General features: G+C 38.7%; 1 protein-coding gene across 4 annotated transcripts in view; it reads left to right on the top strand.

Annotated features, from left to right (window-relative positions):
• TMEM131L (transmembrane 131 like) overlaps window positions 1–21675 on the top strand; it is a 77575-nt gene that overhangs the window by 30884 nt on the left and 25016 nt on the right. For all 4 annotated transcript variants that reach the window (XM_032186323.1, XM_032186324.1, XM_032186321.1 and 1 more), the window contains exons 4-15: window positions 1913–1984; window positions 2982–3105; window positions 4169–4285; window positions 6434–6544; window positions 12529–12606; window positions 14510–14663; window positions 16907–16965; window positions 17330–17438; window positions 18385–18490; window positions 19113–19266; window positions 19925–20095; window positions 20383–20452. In XM_032186323.1, coding sequence (XP_032042214.1) covers window positions 1913–1984; window positions 2982–3105; window positions 4169–4285; window positions 6434–6544; window positions 12529–12606; window positions 14510–14663; window positions 16907–16965; window positions 17330–17438; window positions 18385–18490; window positions 19113–19266; window positions 19925–20095; window positions 20383–20452 — 1325 coding nt within the window. The remainder of the gene's footprint in view (window positions 1–1912; window positions 1985–2981; window positions 3106–4168; window positions 4286–6433; window positions 6545–12528; window positions 12607–14509; window positions 14664–16906; window positions 16966–17329; window positions 17439–18384; window positions 18491–19112; window positions 19267–19924; window positions 20096–20382; window positions 20453–21675) is intronic.

Below are 21675 nucleotides of genomic sequence, written 5' to 3'. Positions count from 1 at the left end.
CTCATGGGGCTTTTCCTGTTTTGTGGCTAGAGGGCTGGCTGTGGTTGTTGGCTGAACAGCAACCTAGTGCATTTTGAAGAACCACTGCTATGTCACGTCCTTGTTCTCCCGAACTCAGTGAAATGCAGTCTCCTGCATCCCCAAAGCGCTGGGTGCCTGTTGCATAGATGGAGAGGCAGAGAAAGGCTGTTGCTGCCTGAATTCCCCAGAAGATAGATTAGGAAGTCTTAGAGAGCTGCTGATGATTACACAAATTGGCACAGAGGAGTATTCGGCTTCTTGTCCTTCTTAGCAGAGGTTTTTCAGGTGTGAAAAGATATCTCAGTAGTATCTTCAGGGTGCTAAAAACCTAAGAAAAGTGATGAGGTGGTTCAAGGTGATACTATATACATATGCTGTATGGCTTAACTTTTATTTTGATATATATATGCATTTAAATATATATATTTAAGTACTTGTAAGAAACGTGCTTTCTCTCACATGTCAGGGACTTTTTATTTTAGTGACAATTTTTATTTACTTATGTTTACAGCAGTGCTCAGACTTTCCTTCTGGGTATGTCCAGGAGGATGACTTTTGGAGGCCTGGAAGGTGCTAGATGCTGTGGGAGCAGGACAGGAGCTGGCTGGGGGTGGTTGGAAGGAGACTCAGTCATTCACTCGGACTTCATAGTTCTGCATAATTTGCTCTTACATTATTTTCCAGCAAAACACTACCTGGATGTATCACATTTCTCCTGCTACAATGGCAAGGGAGTTGACTCCCTCCTCTGAGAAATATTGTCATAAAAGTTGTGGGTTTCATAGTAATAAACCTGATTGGTAATAAATTATGATGGCTGTATTGGTTTGGGCTATAACAACAGAATTATGTAGGTGCTTTAATATATAAAAGGTGTAATGTTACAGAACTGCATTTTTAAATTGGGAACCAATTAACTGCACTACCGCATGTTATGCAAAGCAGCTGGATAACAAATGAGAGCACAATCCTTCCCTCCCGCCTCAGACTCGCCCTTGCTAGGATGCTTGTTGGCATCGCGCAGCAGTGATGAGCCTGGTTCCGACTGCTGCTGGGGAGGTTTTCAACAGCATGGTGTGCTGGGTATGTAGCTGTAACGAGCAAGTGCTGGGCTTGTTTTTCCACCACTACGGCTGTTTAGACTTGTGGAGAACACGTTTTAATTGAGAAAGTGGTGAAGGTGCCCTGGGATTTCTGTCTACGTTAAGGGTATCTCGGCTCATGTTGAAATAAGCTAAAAATGTGCTAAAACCGATGGGAACTTCATTGTAAATGTTCCTAGGGCAAAGGAAAGATGATGATGTGTATGTTTCCATGCTCTTTCTTATTCTGTTCTGCTTATAAGGAATGAGTTGGCTTTTGTGTTAAAGCCAGCTAGGCAAGCACTTCCTTTGATGTCAGTTTTTCACAAGCTGCTATTTGCTTTTCTACCTTTGCATCTCTCAGCTCTGCTAGTACAAGTGCTTGTCTGAATGCCAGGTAGACTAGACTGGGGATCTGCTCCGTGCTGACATAATTTTCATTCCTCAGGACTCTCTTAGGACTCTCTTAAATGACTTCTCCATGGCTCCCTACACACCCTTGTAACCAGGTGAATCAGTATGACTGAGGGGACACCTTCAAGGAAGGGAGGTTGTTCAAGACAGCATTGCATCTCGAGTGAAATGCTTATCAAGCTGTGCTTTTATTAGCATGAGCTTTCCAACATGTGCTATTGTACAGAAACCTTCTTCAAAGGTCATTGTTAAGACAGAGAGAAGAATGTATGAAAAGGTTTGGAAACAGCGTATTTAGGAATACAAGGACCTACAGCCTGTAATGTCTTCTTTCCCTGCTGTGTATAGTATCATGTGCACTAAATATTAATTGTCTTCTTTTCTTATTTTTTCAGCTTCTCAGCAAAGATGCCTCCAAATGGGAAGGCCTTACATTTTCACCCGTCAGTCCTGCATTTTGGAATGCAGTAAGTGTCTTGTGTTATTGTTACTTCAATTAATAATTAAGTGGGGAGGAACAACTCTGTTGGGCTGTGTTTGGGTGAAGATTATTAGCTGAGATCATTCCATCCTCTGAAAAAAAGAGAAATAGTAAGTAACTGCCACGGAGTTGGAATCGTTTTGTACCTTGAGGCACTTGGTAAATGAAAATTAATGTAGTTTTAGAAAGGAGGAAAAAAGAACTGGGAACTGTAACGCATTCTGGGTAGATACTGAAGAGAAGGGCCTTCTCAGGTGATTCTGCATGTGTGTTAAATCAGTTCCTCATGCTGGTTGTTCCTTTCTTGAAAAGTTGCCTTTCTAGAGGGGGAAGAGCTTTTTGCTACCTTTAGCTTTCAAAAGTAAAATCCAGAATACCCGAGGCAAAACATACTGGTAGATTACTTGAGATTTTTAGTTTTCTTCTAAGAAAAAAAAAAAAACAAAACAAAAAACACAAGCAAAACAAAAACCCCAACATTTTAAAACGATGATTTGTCTTCCATCAATAACCAAAACAGAAACACCATACCCTTGTGAGTTAAAGGAATGTTTCAGAAGATGTATATGTAAGCTGCTGGTTTTAAGATACATTAGCTAACTCACAAGCCATAAGAGATCATTGTTTTAGCTGACAAAACAAAACAAGACTTCGGTTATTTGAACTTTCTTATTGAAAGCTTTGTGCTTAGTAAAGGTTACATTAAAAAAAAAAAAAAAAAAGAACAAAACAAAAAACAACAAGAACAAACTAACTCTGAGTGACCCAAGTAAGCTTTGGCTATGTGCACCTCTTGTATTGCAGTGTTATATATTTGTCTTTGTAAGTTAAAGGGCAAAACTTGTTTGGTATTTTTCCAAAGAATAATCGTATCTGGGAAATTTTCATATCGACATGTTTTGGTGTGATTTGTTTGGATGCTTTTTGTACATTGCCTATTCTTATAAAGTGAATAATTTCTTTCTCTTTTTTCCCCCCTTTAGATTACTGGGGTTACCCAGAGCTAAAATGCTGCATGCCTACAACCCTAGTAGAGATAGAGAAGTTGTGGTGAATTCAGTGTTTACAGCTACTAGACAGTTTCATGTGTCTCCTGTTCATAACCGGGTGAGTGTTGATGTACTTTTGGAAACTATGTAATGGCCAAGTGCCAAGCCTTCATGCTTCCTTTGGCCTAAACTTTTCATTCTGTGTTTTCTCTTCGTGCTTTTTCTTAGGACCTCCAACTTCTTTCTGTTTTTGCTAGCACTTTTTGCTCGTTTTTACTTAGATTGGTAAGGGAGAAGACATCCAAAACCTACAGTAGGAAATGTGTTTTACAGTAACTCAGAAAGAAAAGATTTTTTCAGTGTTAAATTGGCTGTTTAAATCTCATTCTCTTATATGCAGCATTATGCAGTCATCCACAGGCATGTGGGTGTTTACAGCCTTGAATTTTCAGTCTTTTCAATGGTCTTGCATATTCAACCAAAAAAAAAAATAAATACTGAAATGTTTTATGCATTTTGTGTTGCAATTATGAGCATAATTGCCATAGGATCTAAGACCATTATTTTAACTCATATTTTTTAATGATGTATAACAATATAACACATGTTAAGAATGAGTCACTGGGATCTGAGTTTGATGAAGCCCAGATTTTACCCTCTGCTGATGTGCAAAGCATTTTATTATGCTTTTGTCTGGTGTTGTATTTTTATTTTTTTTCCCCACCATGCCTGAATGGATATTACTGTGCAGACAAACTTTATTGCTCTCTTGGTTAGACGGGCCTGTTTGGTTAGAATTGTTTTGCCCAAGTTTGGCTTTGACTCATGTAGCAATGTGTCACAGAGGTGATTGACTTGCTTTGTGGTAAGTATCTATGTGCGGGGAAGAGTTTTAAAGGATGTGGAGGCAGTTAGTTCTGCACGATGAACTTGTGCAAAAAGGAACATTGATGAGGCCTGAGCTAGCTGAGAAATTCCAGCCATAATACAGCAAGTTGCTGCATGCTCTGTTCTTCTGCATTCCAAGAGATAAGAGTTATGGACAGGTGAAACTTCGTAGGGCTGAGTTTTTGCTAGTGGGATCTGTGGATACAGAAGTACACGTGGAAGTGTCTGTGGGTGAATGGTGGGTGTTGTGATTAACTGCACTGAGCAAGCAAGCTTCTTTGTGGTCTCTGTAGGTGATTCCAGCGATGGGAAAAATTTCATTCAGAGTGCTTTTTCTGCCAACAGAAGAAGGCAATATTGAAAGCTCATTATTTATAAATACCTCATCTCATGGAGTACTTTCATATCAGGTAAGTTTGCTTATTTTTGGTTTGCGTTTTGGATTTGTGTTTTTTAAAAGTGAAATTCATGCATTTCGAACGTAATGTTCATTGAATTCCTGATACAAGTCAAGTGGAGTAACATTGTACAGTTCATCCCTATTACCAGATTTTGCTGATCTCATGATCCCTCGTACTTGTATACCATTAAAATAACTACTGCTAGGGGGACTACTTGTGGTAGTTAAAGTAAGTGTGTGTTTGTACATAGCATATCGATCATGGTCCTGTCAGTACTGGGTGGCTCTATGTAATATTGTTGTCTAGAATGCACTGTGCTGGAATTTGTTTGTCGTGAAAAACATATGTGAAACGTGAAAGTGGAAGTTATAGGTTTTACATTGAAGCCATCTGTTGTCTGATTACCTAGGGAATTCAAGCGAGTCTTAAGTTATTTGATTTTTATAAGGAATGTTACGCGTTTCAAGTTCTTCAATTTCATTAAGTTGTAGAAGAAAAATCGAAACCTGAATTTAGTGATTTAAAAACAATGTCAGCTTTAATCAACCGTCCAGCTCCTTCATTCTCATACTTTGATGCTGTGCTGGAAAACAGACCTTGAAATGAAGCATAGTTAACTTCAGTGAAATACAGGTTTTGGAATACAAATATTGCCACTGTCTACCACGTACTAGGGGTAATGCCAAATTTTGTGGGAACTTTTCATCAAAGATAGGGGAACACGGCATTATAGAGTGTTTGACCTTTTCTTTTTGCATCTATCCCCTCTTTGCATTCACTCCTGACCCCTTGCTTTTTGTTACCCAGTCAGCTCAACCAGGGCCTTTTGTGAACAAGTTGCAGGGAAGCAGTTGTCAGTGTCACCAGAAAATTGGTTTGTCTTCTGTTGGACTGCTGCTGGAATTGGTAGCACACTGTTACTCACGGACAGTTTACCAGGCATCTGTAACAGAGGAAGTGACTGTCCATGATTTCAGCCTGCATTAGGTTTAAGAGCTTCAAAATTGGGCATAACTGTAGTGGCTGATGCACAGCTACAGCGCTCTTGAGAGCCCAAAAGCCTTGAAATACGCTTGTTTCTAATGTGTTTATGCGAGGAGTATGTATGGCAGATCCTCCCAAATGGAGGATTACCACTCTTACAGGAAAATGTATTTGTAACAGTCTCCATTTAAAAAATAAATAAAAATTCCCCATATTCCCTTTGATTGGATATTTTCTATCCAATGCCTGAGGGTCTGCAGTGAATACTGTGTTATTCTATTAATTTAAAACATGTTTTTTCTTCTGTTTTAAAGATCTATTTTCATACAAGTAAGTGAAAAACCCCAATGGGTTTTTCTTGAGAGAAAGAATAAAATCATCAGAGGTTATCTTGCATCTCATTGTCTTTAATCTTGGCAGAGTGGAAAATATAAATGCAGTAAAAAAAAAAACAACAAAACTTGCAAATCTTGAGTGCTCTGAAAATTGCAGGCTTTAAAAACCGAAGTGATCAAAAATATTTTATTTAATTTTGAAGTCAAAGCCATTGATTTCAGTATGCCCTCAGGCTAGAAATATAGTTTTCCAGAGATTACCGCACAGTCAAATGGTGACCGTAACGCTGTGATGTGGCCATTAGCCTCCTGTTTTACTTAGTAGCCTGTTGACAACAAAGACTACATGGTATGTGTAAGTACTGCATGTAGTTTTTTAAAAACAGTTCTGCTTTACTCCATCATTTGTGAAGACAATTTGAAAGATAATGCCTCTTGTTCACTTGCATTAAGAAAAGGTTTAATAACTAGCTTAGTTAAAAGGTTAAAAATGGTTAAAATATGGATTATTGCGAGCTTCCAAATATTTAGTATATCCAGATACTTCTATTGTAATTGCCTGAAGAACAGCAAGAGTTTAAATGCTTTTTAATGAGAGACCCTGATACTCTGCTGATAAGTAAATGTGATAGTGAATGAGTGAAGATGCTAACATGCTACTTTTGTGTATATTTACTCTGCTCAGTGGAACTCATTTTAATATGTATATTATCTTTGAAATAATTTTTAAAAAACAGTCTGTTCCTTGGGATTCTTATTAGTAAAATATTTTTCTGTATTACTCTGATAACTGATATATTGTATGTTGATATAATGACTTTATTTTTTTTAACAAAAGGTTTTTGGAGTGGGAACTTTGACGTCTGCTCCAGAAGAACCTAGAATGCAGCTAGCAAATGCCTATTTACTGCTTCCGCATATTCAAAACATCCAGGCATCGCAAACACTGGTACAGTATGCATTTCAAACAGTAGTGAGACATGAATCTGCTTAGACATAAAAGATTTTTGTCCTCAGGTTGTTGGGATACAAGGAATGTTAACAGAAAATCCAAGTACCAGTGACTGCAGGAGAGGGGTTACCAGATACAGGGGTATCGTGATGAGCTGGTGTCCTGGCTTTAATGAGACAAAAGCCTTTGGCCTTAAGGCTACTTCCACTTGTTCTTGAGTGTTGCTTCTGTGCTGTGCTGTTCTCAGTTGTGCCAACAAAACTATCTGTGTGCCCTTGCTCTGAACCAGAGTGGAGAACTGATATGTCTTGAAAATAAATGAATCCACTTACAGGGTCGGGGGGGGGGGGGGGGGGAGAGTGGCTTTAGAGGGGCTGTGTGTGTTTTTGTTTGTTTTTCCCCACCCATTTTATTTCAAACTTGTTCCCCATGCCAGGTCAGAGCTGTGATACATACAGTTTGTCACTGAATTATAAAGTGCGGCGTGCTGCATGGGTGAGAAGTGCTGAGAGTCAGGCTGGTGTATACCCTTCTACCTCTGTCAATGCTGAAGACATCAGCTTTGTTTACCTCAGCTTGACTAAAGTAGGGAACTGTGAAGGATACAGCAAGGTGGATTTGCAAGGCATAACTATTTAAATTGGAAGAGAAGCTTTAACAGTTTCTTAGGTTTAGGTGCAGTTGCAGGTATTTTCATAGTCATCCAGGCTGTGTAGTACTGGAAAATCGATCTTTTATTATTTCCTTCATATTTTTTATGGATAAAACCTTTTGTATAATACATGTATTTAGTTTTGTTAAATGTATTTTAGAATATTATACCACATAACAATTTAATCTTGTATCTAAACATAACCTGCAATGATTGCCTTCATGATGCCTTCTTCTGTTTCTTCTACCTGAGAGAAATTCTCACCTTAGATCTCTCTTTTTAAGTCTGCTTTCTGTATGTTAGATGTCTTACCTCTCCCCAAGGATATCTCACAATTTCCTTGTCTTTCCTTCTTTTCCTCAGTAACAGTCTTTCCTGTATACATACTTGCATGTATGCTTGTGGGTGTGTGTAGGCAGACAATTGTGAAGCAACCAAAAATCTTTAGGTTTAGTAATTTGTGGTGGAGGGAAGGAAGATGCTATTTATGACGTGTTGTTCTGCATCTTCTCAACTAGCTTGATGGATTATCATCAGGTACCATGTGAGGATTGAAAGGAGACTCTGCTGTTCATTCAGTTCTATCTGAATGCCTGAGTTAGACAAGTTGTGGGGAGTGTTTGATGTCTGTGTTATTATATGGTGAGGAACATTTTTCTCTGCTTTATTTCTCTACAGTACAAGCTTGAGGTGGTTTGGCAGTGGAGGATGGTACCACCTGGCACCCTTCTTCTCTCAGTACATGAGATGTGAGAGGGTATTGGCTCAGTTCTCCTAGCTCTGGGTGTAATTTTTCAGTGCCTGGCTATAACTGGGGAATTAGTCTCCAGTTCACTGTGTTACCAGTCTGGACGCAAGTGCTGCAGCAATGGCGCAGTCTCCTCGGCTGTTGAAGGTGGTAGGTGAGATCTGAGGACTGAAGTGGAGCTTGTGGCTCAAGTTTGGGTCCCTTCTTGCTGTTTTAAAGATAGCTATCTGCTCCAGTAGTGTCTCTTTTAGTTTACCCCACTAATGGTCTGATCTGGATCCCAAAGAAGCTGGTGTGATTCCAGTTTATATCATAGGCTTAGAAGCTATGTGAGGAAGAGGTCTATGACGTTTGAGTGACTACATACACACAAACTTAAGGACACATAAACACTAAACAATGGAGTTTTTTAGTGAAAAAACATTCAAAACAAACCACCCATACCTACCTAATCACTCATTTACTTCTGAAGTTTGTTTTTAACTGAAGTGAAATACTAATCTAAGTTCAGGGTAGCATAAGCCTCACTTGGATATGCTAAAGATATCCTTGCCTTTAAAGTCTATTGACACTGCTTGGAAACCTGTGAGAAAGGTCAGTGAGGTGTCCATGGCTTGTGTCTTTTCCCCCCATCTACTAGATCTTCTTTTAAAGATGGATGTGTTTAAGCTGCTTGCTAATACTGAAAGTGGCATCATCCATCGTTGTCAAGGCTGGAAAGGTAAAATCTTCATCTAATCCAGTGGTGATGAGTAAAAAGGCTTCCCATGACTGCTGGATGTATTGTCACCATAACTCAAACACCTGTTCTTACTACTCTGCAGTCAAAACCTACATCTGACTTCCAGTCTGAATATTTCTGTGTTGCCAGTTTCTATTTGTTTGTTATGATGCACACTCAGTTTAGGAAACTGCTCATGCTTCTGACACTTAAACCCAGAATGATTTGTAGGTGGCATCACATTTTTCAGCCTCCTTTTTGCTAAGCTGAGCAATCCAAGCTCTTTAGTATCCTTTCCACTGATGGGCTGGCCATTTCTTAACCAAGCTGACAATGCCTTTCTGCAGCTTTTCCAGTTAGTAACAACTTCTTTTGAAGATGAGTGGTCAGAATTGTGCATAGGGGTATGGATTAAGTTTCCCCTCTTTCGAGGGAAGATGAGCCTCCATGCTGCACTGAGTTTGTGGGTTTTAATTGTTCTGAACTCAGCGAAGATACCCAGGCTTTTCTGTTATTCCCCCATATTTTTAACCAGAAGCTCTTGTGGTTAATTAGGATGAAAAAGAAAGACAAAGTTGCTGCGTCTGCTGTTGAATTTCACCTTCTTTCAGCTGCTTCTTTCAAAGTTTCAGCTTATGGAGGGTTCATAATCAGCACGCTCTGGCTATGGTCCTGGATCCTGGTATTTCTGGCTCAGGAGTTGGGAGGAAGCGAGCTGTATCCAACGCTGAATTCATAGTGTGTCCACATGGCCGTTCAGCAGCAACTAGTTACCGCTAAGCCGTGGCAGATGGCGGAGCACATGTAGGTCATCTTTGTTTATCCAACTTCTGGATACAGCCTCTGCTCCAGTTGCCTGTTGTGGGGCGTTGGTTAATATTTGCGTGGCACTTAGCAGGCAGCTACATCGGTGCCTCATTGTGTTCAAAATGCTGTGCAAACAGGCTGGAAATGTCAATGGAGGAGTGAGCTGCAGGGAGGGATGTGTTATCACAGGAGACACAGGCATCGCTTTCCTGGCTTCCCAAGACTCCTTAAGTTATGTTCTGTGCAGGTGAACAGAAGCGACAGAAGCAAATTTGTGCAGTGTGTTGTTAGGGTGTGGAGCGGGACTGTGGTAGGATAGTAGAGTTTTCTCAGTGTGCCATCCTGATAACTGCCTGCAGAAAGCTGATGAAACTCTGCTGAATCATTGTTACAAGAGCAGCTTATTAACAGTTCTTCACTTATAACAGAGGCATGGCTCTTCAGGACTGTCCTGGAAGGAAACTTTAATGTATCAACGTTCAGAAAGAAGGGGAAGCTGGTTCTGTGTTTGTTCGTTTCAGATTATAATACGGTCAGGCTCCAGGAAGTGGTTTGAACTCTACAGGTCCTGATATTAATGCAAGAATATCTCTGAAGATCTTGTGTAGAGCCGTGTCTGGCTGACAGGGTATCTGGGGCAGAATGAGGAATCCTTCCCCTAAAAGCAGCCTCAGTTCGGCAGTTGTGTGGTGGTTGTTGAGGTGGCCTGTGCCAGCGGGCCTGTTGAGGCTCTCTCTCTTTTGATGGGTTAATTATTTCCTGAGTCATTGCCAACTGTTCTGTCCCCCAACAAGAATCCTCGACCTTCTCCAGCTGAATGGCACTCCTGGCACATCAGATGGTTGAATGTATTTATTTTTCTAAAGAGGCATCTGTCCCTCTCTGGTTTTTAATTGAAGAACATGCCAAAATTTCACCTGAGTGGCGTCCATCAGAGTTGTCCATACAGTTCCTGCAGGGTTTGTGGGTGCTGTGTGTGTGCAGGTATGTATGCATATCTAATACAAAACAGAGGTACCATCTAACTTTCTGGTGACCAGAGGAGCAGCAGTGGTTGTGTTTGTTATGCAGTGCTTTTTCTAACTTTTCCCATTGTAATTTGCCTCTGGTGTGAACGTGCACTGTGAAATTCAGCACTCTGCTGATTCCTGTGTGGTGTTGCTCACAGTATAAATGAGATGCTTCCACCCCTGGAAGAGTGAACGTGGTCATGGGCTTGTTGTCTGGGAAACTCAGCTTGACATCTTCTTCCCAGATTCTTTATTTGTCTTTATGGTTTATGGTTAATACCAGTGTTTTGAGACAGTAGGCACAATAGTTGTGCATCTGTCTGGCTCAGATAAATGAAAACCCTTTTCCTTTTCTGAAGATAACCTTTACAAAGAGAAATAAAGAATTGCAATAGAAAGCAGGTCAACACTGAATACACCCCAGTAATGTGTCTCTCACTGTGCGTTATATTAGCAGCTTCAGTCTTTAAGGTAATAGCAGATTCTTGTGTAGGCCTACTACAGGTCAAGAAGAGAAGTTCAAATAAAACTTTGGAAAAACATGATTTAACTGAATTTTTATGGGGCTAGGGGTCTGCCATGGCATTGAATAAGTGTTAACACCTCTTTGTTTATCGCCATGAAAATTATAGTGTTTTTTCTGAAACCACTGAGAAGGGAATTTTAAGTAACAAGGTTTATTTGATAAAAAAGCGATCCCCAAAGTTGCTGTTCATCTCTGACTGCCATGTTAAAACTCCATTAGCAATTGTGGCTGTGAGATGTCGGTAAGCGGTGCATGTTTTGGAGCCAAATGGTTTTTACTGCTTGCAAAACTGATGAGGACAACAGAATTTGCAGGAAGAAGAGAGCTGGTTGGGGTTTGTACACCTCCAGCAAGCTGTGCTGGAAGCATGTGCCTGTGTTTTGGTGCTGCTAATATAACCTTTGCAGAGGTTGGATCGCCCCCTTGTGTGAAGCCGAAGTCATTTCAGTATGAAATCCAATTGGACTAAGACTGCTGACTTTGCATTGGCTTCCTTTGGGCTGTACTTTTCTAAAACCATACCCCAGCATATAAATGAAATGTGATAAACCTCTCTGTTCAGATGCACCCTGCTCCCTTCTGTCTGTCCCATGGATATATGAAGTAGGCTGTTAGATACTTTAAAACCTTTTACTCAGTTCTGCCTCCCAGCATCAAATTATTTAAATTCTTTAAACGAAATTGCATTGACACCTTCAGAAACTTGCACCTGCAGACACCCTGTTCTGATTTAGTTGGGTATCAAAAGACAAACTGAGTGGGGTTCCACATCAGTCTCAAAGTCATCAGGTAATTTTGCTGTAGTTAAGTTACAAGTAGAGTGACAGAACTCTCATAATTTTTTTTTTTTTTTAATAATTATTACCTAGAATTAACATATACTGGTTAAGCAGTATGTGCAGTTAAGTTGGCAGTTCAGATTCCCAAACAGCTTTCATGAACTATGCTTGGCTTTGGTGCTGTAGCCCCACTAGGTTTATGAATGATTTACAAGCTGGCACAATCACCGCCTTTTCCCTTTCCAATCAATAAAAAGGTGAAGCAAGCATTTTCTGTCTGTCCATTTTGGCATGAAACCTACATATAAGACCATATCCAAGAGGCATTACATTCTTGGCTTAGCAACTGTATTTCAGTATACAACTGACAGAGGAAATATACAGAAAATAAGAAAAGAAGCTTTTGTATTAAGCAAAAAGGCTGTGTTGGGTACAGTTTATTGTCTTATGAAAGTTTATAAGGTTTTCTTGTGTTGATACTGTATAAATATTTAGTAATCATGTATAATAATAGTTTGATAAGTAGATAATAATGGAGTTCATTTCTTGAGAACTGGAGTTTGCTGACCTACAGTACAGAATATATATATATTTTTTTACAACTTTCTTACATTGCTGTGTCATGTATGTGTGGAGACAGTCTTACTATCTATAAACTGTGGTGTGTGAATCAGATTTCTATGGTAACATCTTTTGAAGCAATCTGCTTGACATTTTCTTCATTTTTCTTTCTTACAGGCAGAAACTATGAATGCCAGTCTCTTACGTGTTCACCTTGAATGCAGTTTACCTAATGATGCATATCAGCAAATTAAGGTATGTTTTATTATGTGATGTCTATTTAAGTTGTCTAATTTTAATTCATGTTTAGAGGGATGCTTTCCAGAGTTTTACAATCTTTAGCAACATTGCAGTTTCAGATGTCTCAGTTTAAAAAAAGAGTTATGATTTTTAACTGCAATTCTATAAAACTGTAGCTTATGGTATAAATGAAATGTTACACACACCACACTATTACCATTAGGAGAAGGTGAAATGGTAAAAATAAATAAATAAATAAATACCCTTCCCTTCCTCCAAAACTCCTATCCAGCTATGCATTGTAATGCATGTTATATCATTTAAATAAAGTATTAGAACAATATATTAGTAATAGTTTAGATTCTTGGAATTTTCTTTCTCCAGAAACGTTTTCACAAATTTTTGGTTCGTACTGGCGAAAGAGCAATGAAATGAGAGTCTGAAGTCTGGACTGCCTGAGCTGTGTTGCCAAAAGGCTTTGAAACAGGGCTTTGATGTTCAGCGGAGCTGATGAGGGGCGAATCCTTTTGCAGAAAAGCCCCCTCCAAAGTGCTGAGCAAGCACTTAAAGCACTAGATTTCCTACTCCTGGGCAGTGCCAGCAGAATATCATCTTCTCCTTTGTCTTCAAAAGAGTTTACGCAGTAAATAAGTAATGGTTCACAGTGATGCTGGCACTCAATCAGGTATTTTGTTGGATCAGATCTATAGGTTGGAGCTGTGGTCTGCAGCATCTTTCTTTCATCAAGTATGACTAGGTCAAAACTTCATAGCTATTTTTCTGTACGTTACAGATCATAGTGATCCCGTACCGTTTTATTCCCATATTTGACTCTTGCATTGCATGGTAAACAAGGCTAGGCTTGAGATGCATCTGGAAGTTTAAGATCACATGTAGTATAGCTGCCCACTCACTGATACAAGCTTCCCAAAAGCACATCACCCCTATGCTTGAGTCTCTACAGCAGCATCCTTTGTGCTTCTGGTAGCTTATTGCAAGTACTGAGCGTTTCTTTGATGCAGTAGGAGGGAACCAACATCCACAGATGCTTCCCCTCCTGTTACATCTCATTGTGGAGCTTCAGGGTAACTGAAGGTGTTTGCTGCCCCTTCACTAGAGCACTTCTTATGTGTCAGGTGTGGAAGTCTTCTCTTCTGCCTCCAAAGTAGTCCCTGTGGTAAAGCAGCAGAGTCTGAGTTTAGTGACCTTTCACTGTGTGATGCAGGACAAATTTGTTACTCGTTGTTGATTGTCTAGTTTTGTTTTGCTTGTTGCGTTTAATTTTTTGCAAAATGGTGTCTGTGTCTTTGTAGTTGCTAAGACTCAGCTGTCTTAACAGCAGCCACTACTTAGCAAGGAAATAAAATCCTATTTGTATTTATCTGAAGTATTCTAGCCAGACGACAGTGTTTTCTATTAAGAATTGTACATGTATGTTTGTTTTTTTAAAATTACTTCAGTGAGAAATGGAGACAAAAAACACAGGATTTGGAAAAATTAACTATAAACAGACCAGTGAACATGAACTGTCTTCCTACCATTAAGACACATGCATCAGTCTGTTTATGGCACACTTTATTGAAGGCAGAGGATTTAACAAAGGAAACTGTTTTGCAGTCCCTGAGGTGAGACTGACTGAGACAGTTTATAAATTTGCATTCTTTCAAGGTTCAGTGTCCTTTTTAGTTGTTTTTCGTCTTTGTTTCTGCTGTGCTGTCTGTATCTGCACTGTCTTTGGTTTCTGCTGAGAATTTTAGCAGAGGTCCTAATTACTCCTGTTTATCAGCACTTGCGTGCTGAAGACCTTGTCTGTTAGATAATGCCTTTGATTAACTTCTCAAGATACCTTACTGTAATGATTTTTTTTTCCATTTCCTCCCCCACCACACACACACTGTATCCCCTTGTCTCGCTCCAGAGTTGCTGTTTTATGTCCGATGACCCAATGCTGCTAGAAATGAGCTTAACGGTAAGAATGGAAAATGCCCAACAAGATTTTGTGGAGCACAGACAATACTTACTGGAGAATCTTTTTGTAGTTTATGTAGCAATGGAAAAAACGAAGACCTCAGGTAAGTCCTAAATACCACTGTTAATTGTAATAGAAATTGGTTTTATACATATGTTATAATTTGGTGTGCTAAGTTGAATCAATTTCAGTGACACTATAAAGTTTTTGCAAATAAGGAAGAACAATCAGTTAAATACAGCTTGTCAGCCAATCGCTTATGGCAGAGCTGCTCTAAGTGCAGTCCTCTTTATAAAGGTAACAATTGGTAACTAAGTCTTCATAAGCTTCATTGCTGTTTTCCCTGTGCTAACATATCTGCTTAAATGGTATGAAAAGATATCGTAGTCCTTTGATTTCTACAACTGTGTGCCTAGTTTCCCAGGAATTAAATTAGTCATAATAGGACTGTGAAGGCAGAATGGTTTGTACAGTACTCAGAATAGTGGATATTGTGGAAAGTGGGGTAATGAGGTAATACAGATGTGTGCATCATTTGTTCTTCTAAGCTAAAATGCCACAGGCAAAACAATCAACTCCTTACAGTTTCTTTATGCTACGTTTATTGGGTGAACAAATCTTCTAAATCCAAGGGGTTTTAAATTATTTATAGAGCTTTGCGGTCTGTTTGGTTAGGTTTTTTAGACATTTCTGCCAGTTCTACTTTCTGAAGAAGAAAGGACTTCCTAAGAGTCCACATTCAAATAGTAATTTTTATTGCTAATAAAAAGAGCATGATTGTTTTGTCTTTTGAGAAGTTCAGGTAAAGGTCCAGTCACAAAACACTATATGCCATTCCCCTGTGCCTGTCCTATGATGTGATATTTACTCAATTGAAACTGAAATACCCACTGTAAACCTATTTTCCCTGCCCATGGGATGCCGATACTTGGTGTTGAATTGTGGATGTACATTTATTCTGGTGCTGGCAGAGAATTGTTCACATCTGTCATGTCAAGGGTGTTCGCTGTTGACACTTTTGATGGGTAAAGTGCTGGAGGTATGTTTTTAAGGCTGTTCTCTGCTAAATGTAATGCAGTTATGAATGTTCATTGGATTAAAGGTTGATCATGTAATCCCTTTGGACTTGCTCACAGTGGGAAGTTCCACTTCTTGCTCCATGAGTACCAGTTCTGTGCCATATCAAAACAGCAGCGTTTGCTTGCTTGCCTTCCATTTGTGTAATTAAGCACGGTCTTGAGGGGAAGGTGTAACAAAATGGAATGTGATGCTGTGTTAATCTCTTTGCTCAACACGCATTAGAGTGGGACAAGCAAGTAGGAAGGGACTGCATGGGGGAACTTGCCAGCTGGAAAGGTAGTAGATGAGTGTGGGCTTTAAATCTCACAGCTGTGGGTATATGGAGCATCTGCATCAACATCTTGAACCCTCTTTGGGAAGGTGGCATCTCTAGTCGTGCTCTCGGGCAGCTGAGCAAAGCACACTCATTCACAGAAATTTTACCTGGTAAACTGGGAGAATGATGCACTGTTAGCCTCTACTTACTTACTTCAGGTACAAGCAAGGGCAAGAGCTCAGGTCTCCTTCCTTCACTGAAGTGTTACGACCACCCTGATGTAATAGCCATGTCTTGTCTGTCCCGTGGCTCTTCTTTTGGTCCTCCAGATCTTTGTAGTGTCCAGTGACTGGGAGTGTAGCTTCAGCAGGGACAAAGGGTGGTAATCAAATCCACCTTATCTGCAGGTGAAAGCTGGCTTATATCCATGTCTTGTTGCTAAGGTCAGAAAATTACTACGATAGTTGGTGATTAAGCACCAAAGGTGTAAGGCACCAAGTCTAGCTTTGCGTTGTCTCCTGAGAATGCCTGTGGTTCAGAGCAGGTGATCAAGGCTCTTCTATAGCTGTGTGCTTACACAGGCTTTTTTTTTTTTTTTTTTTTTTTTTTATTTAACTGGACTGTCACGTGCTATTGATGCTTTGGCCCCTTAAAAATTTGTAGCAACATCAGCCACCCATCCTTCCTTCAGCCGAGCTTCTTGTCTCCCTGCCTGTAGGAAAGAGGAGTTGTTCCATCCTGGATTTAGGAGATAATGAAGGAAGATATCTTGTTGATGCTTGCCTTCATACTTAAGGCCAAAAATCTTAAGTGGATTTCTGCTCCTTTATGAAGTGGTTTGAGAGGATTTCCAGCCTCAGATGCGCATATCTCCTCATTTTTACAAGGGCAGCTGTTGCACAGAAAGCTTTTTAAATTTAAATTTTGATTGTTTCTCATATGAGTGTCTGGCTCAGCAAGAGTGCTTCAATCCTTGGTGAGCTTACCTCGATTTTCATTCTTTTGAACAGGTGATTCCACGGTAGATATGTACATCTTGCATTCTGGGAACAGCCACGTGCATATACAGGTAAGTATGGGCTTATAGGAAGCCATATTTTAGGCTGTTGAATTTGATTAGGGAACTAACTAACCCACTGGCTTACTCTCTAATTTCAGATGGGATTTTGCTGGTGGCAAATGTTACATGTCTGTACTTCTACATTGTACCCAGACATCTTAATATATCTTTTAGAGTTGTACTTCCATCGATGGATTTTTTTTAAGACGTAGGAGCTACTATCTTTGAATAAAAAATCCATGGGTTTATTTAGAAGTTGTGAGAAAATTGCAGATATTGGCTTGCAAATGTGACGAGAAGATACACTAATATGAGAGGTACAATAATAATGATGGTAGTGCTACAAGGATCATCTTTTCTTGTCTTCATGCAGGAAATACGACAGTTGTCTCAAAATGGCAGATCACCTGTGGAGTTTGAGCCAGTACTGCTGTCTTCATCATCTACTAACTTTACAAAAGTTGCTTCTATTTCTTGTAAAGGTACAGCATGCATATACTTATTATAATCAAACCCTGTCTAATCATCTATACAATGGTAGCTTTTTTCAGCAAACAAATCTTGAAAAATCTCAGAAAAAAAATAGGAATTTTTTGAAGAGGAGGATGAATTCTTTCTGTTAATTATTTCCATCATTTTTGTGTATATATGCTTCTTTTTACGCTGATCTAAGGCTCTAAGCCATATATTTTTCTAAAAGAAGAAAGCATATACTGAAATTGTTAGCTGATTTTAAAATAAGCATAATTATTGAATATGCTTTTTCAACATCCTTTTATAATTTGTGGTTATTTTTCTGTTTCCAATATATTTTCTGAAAGGCTATTGTGCTTGGGTGGTCATTTTCTATGACATTTCTTGGCAAGATCATTGAAGAGGCTTGCCCGAGACCAGGCATGTTTGTGGAAGAGCAAAGATTAAAATTTAGGCATTGCTGACTCCAGCTTGTTTCCTGTTCTGTCCACTAGACTGCAGTGCATAGACTTAAATGTTTCTGAAACAGGCTGCTTTCATAATGACATGGGCACTTGTTTTTCCTCAAAAAGGCAAGTAAGGAGAAAGAAAGGAACTATGTTAAGTGGTGTATTTTTTCAGAACGCTTTCTTTTATTGAAAGGAGGCAGCATCTTCTGATAAATAAGAATGCTGTGTCGATGACACGTGGTTAAAGTTGGTGACGTTGCTCTCAGCAGCCTTGTGTGTGGTGTGTACTATGAAAATGTTTAGCATTCATAAATTCTTCTTAAATCAAGGTTTCAAACCTCTGAAAATTAGGACACTAGCAATAGATGCTTTCTTTGTGCACCTGTGTGAGAAGTGGAACACAAATGTTCCCCATAGTAGCATTATTTGGGATCCTCACATGGAAATCATTGCTTTTGTTCTTCTGGCTAATGATGTATTCTCCTCTGTGTCTGGTCTTATCCAGCTGCATCCTGTGACAGTGAAAGCCCTTACTCTGATGACAAGAACAACAACCTACTGGAAGGCACTACAACACTAAAAGCCTGTCTTTCTTGTCCTGTGATGGAAGGGTATGTTAACGGTAGATTTTTATTTAACATTTGTTGATACTACAAGAATATTGTAACCTACTCAAAGAAACAAAGTTAGCTTGCTTCATCATGGAGCAATTCTAAGGATGGTGAAGAGGCTTCTTCCTGTTGTTGTGTCATTTGCCAAAGCAGACCTTTGACATTTCAAGTAACAATCCTGTATTTTATACAGTAAGAATTTCAGGAGTCAGGAAAAAACATATGCAGCTTACATCATATAAACATTGCTTAGAGGCTGTGATAAAATTTCTACCATCCTTGCTCCTCCAGTGTGGAAGCAGGGTAGTGATGGAAAAATCACAAACATTTCTTCAGCTTTCTTTTGCCAATTTAATCCAACCTACCTTATCACAAAGCAGTAGGCAGTGTACTGTGGCATAGCGAGAGGGTGGAATGATTACCTGCCTACCTCTTTCACATTGTTCTTGTCAAGTTTTACTCTGGTATTATATGTAAGTATTTTAAAGGAAATTATTTTCCTTTCTCCTTAAAACCTTAGGAGACTTCATTGTATTAGAATGCCACAGTTATCTGTGGACTGCTCGTGCATGCTCAAAAGCAATTACAGTTGTATTTATTTTCATTCTGTTTTTACTTATAGGTATTTTGATGTCAATCCTTCTGCAGCAATGTTTCATATAGAACCACACCATAATACTTCAGGATTTTGGTCCATATGGTTTACAAACAACTTTGACTTTAGCATTGAACTGAATGAAGTCTACATTGCTAGAGAAACAAAGAACATTTTAAAAGTAAGGTTTATTTTGGCTTCTTACAGTGTCTTGTCCTTGATATAGGGATTTGCTCCTTTGACATACAAATAGATTCTTTCACAGACCTTGCTCTCAGTACTGATTGAAATCAATTAAAAAATAAATGTAGCTGTGCACCTGTAACTTAAGTACTGAGAAGCTTGGGCTCTCTGTAGGCATTATTTACTGTCTGGCTTGTTTTTATATCGCTTTATTAGCAACTGTGGTTTTTTTTCATTTCAGTTGCAGCTACAGATGCATCAAATTATAGAACATTGCTCAGTTCTCAGAATTGTTGTGTGTATTGTTTGTGCTCCATAGGATTGAGTGTTTCTTCATTGGCTATAATGGAAGTCTTCAGTACATAGATGAGTTTTGAAATTTGGAAGACGAAGTCAACAGTTTACTTGCACATTGGCTTGATTCAAACCAGGCAATTCAGTTTTATGAATAAGCACATAATGTAAGCATCTAGTTGGCCATTCATGTATTTAGATAGGAGATTTCTATGTGCACACTATGGATCAGTTATGGGCACGTGTATGTGTGCAATAACAGCAAAACCACAAAGAAATGGAAAGTTTATGCTCTTCAAGGTACAGCTTGCGCTAAAAATGCCATTCCAGATTTAATTCAGGTGTCATTTGATTCTTTCTAGATTCTGAACTTTGCTGAACCTTTGACTCTACCTCCAGGCTGCTGGAATGTATTTTCTCTGAAACTCAGTATGAAAGACACTGTAACAAATGTGCTTTCTAGTATTTGTTTGGCCACCAATGTGGGAGTGATGTTTGAAATACCTCTGCAGATATATTCAACTGTGTCCAAGGTATTGTATTAAGTTGTGCTGAATGATTATTATGTACCGCCAACCAAACTGCAGCAGCTTCCTTTTTTGGTCAGAAATTTGTCCCTTAGTCCTGGAAAATGCTCAATACCGGACCATTCTTTAGCTCAAAAAGTTAAGCACTCAGAGTTAAACAGTGATGGAATTACAGATCTCTAGGCAACCTTAGTTCTCTTCCTTGACTTGTCCAATTTATGCACTGAAAAACTGGAATTTTTCCTGTTCTTTTGTCACATGGAAAGTGATTTTTTTTTTGTTTTCTTTTCCAGCAAGGAGATCTTCATTTTGAAGCTATTGCCCATTGTGATATTCAGTGCTACTTGGGAAAATCTGATTCAGGTGGGCGTTTTTAGGCATCTAATGACAGTATTGTAGAAAAATCTATGTAACGGGACATGTAATGAGAATATTGAGATTGTCAATACAACTATTTAATTTTGTCTTTTAAAAACATAAGCTTTTCTGAGACCATTACTGACATAAATGGCTTCGTACTGAGTATAAGGTGCAGTATTTCAGACCTCTAATTCTGTATCACTTGCTAAATGTTGTTCTGTCTTGTAATACAATTTTGGACAAAAACATGTTGACCAATATCCGACCATTAGCCAGAGTTAATTTTGAACTTGTTCTCTCTATCTGTTCCCCACAGCAGTAATTTCACAGATTTCTGCAAAAGACCATTTATCAGGCTTATAAAACAGCTCTGAAAGCTGTGTCATGTAAAACAAAGTGCTGTTGTTCTTTCTGGAACTGCAGGATTTGTCTAGATTCCCTAATGCTAGGAGATGTTTTAAGTACCTAGCTAACATTTACAGAAACACAATGTTAGATGCTATACATTCCTGAGGCAGTATTGTGTCCTTATAATTTGAGGAAGGCTGATTCAGAATAGTGTTTTTAATTAATAACAATAATTAAAAAAATCTCTGCTTAAGAAGGAATTTCACTAGACAGCTGGGTACCGTAGGCTCTAAATATTTGTTCTCTTGAATGTGTTTTCAAGATGATGCTTTCTTAAAATGTACTTTTGTATGAGGATATGAAGAAGGCAATAGTAGTCAGTCAAAGATAAAAAGGATATTTGAGGTGACAGAGAAACACAGGGTTTGAAGAATTATTAATACATAGGCACGTTTAGGTAAATATCTTAAAAGCAAGATATATTTTAAAACCTTATAAAAGAGTATTGCTGATATAAGTAAATACTTATTGATTGCTTACTTTCTATTCTAATAATACAATCAGATTTTTGTATATAGGTATATAATTTCGGATACTGGTACTTAAATAGGAAAGTCTGAAAATACTGGCCTTGAACAACTTGTAGCTGGATTGTTCAAGTTGTCATTAGTCTAGATTGATTACTTTAAACTCGAAGGATAATACAATAAATGGCATTTTGTATTTTCAAAATAATCTGGCTTTGTTTTCTTTAAAAAGAAATTTGCTTATTTAACTCAATTCTGCTGTGTGAAAATGTTTAAAGCAGCATGAATCTAACTTTCTAAAAAGATTTTAATATTTGGACTGATATAAAGCCTGGAAGCTTAGCTTATGTA

The sequence above is a fragment of the Aythya fuligula genome, chromosome 4, assembly GCF_009819795.1.
Source record: "Aythya fuligula isolate bAytFul2 chromosome 4, bAytFul2.pri, whole genome shotgun sequence".
NCBI classification, from domain to species: domain Eukaryota; kingdom Metazoa; phylum Chordata; class Aves; order Anseriformes; family Anatidae; genus Aythya; species Aythya fuligula.
Note: the sequence above shows the minus strand (reverse complement) of the source record. Positions and strands in the feature narration are given on the sequence as shown.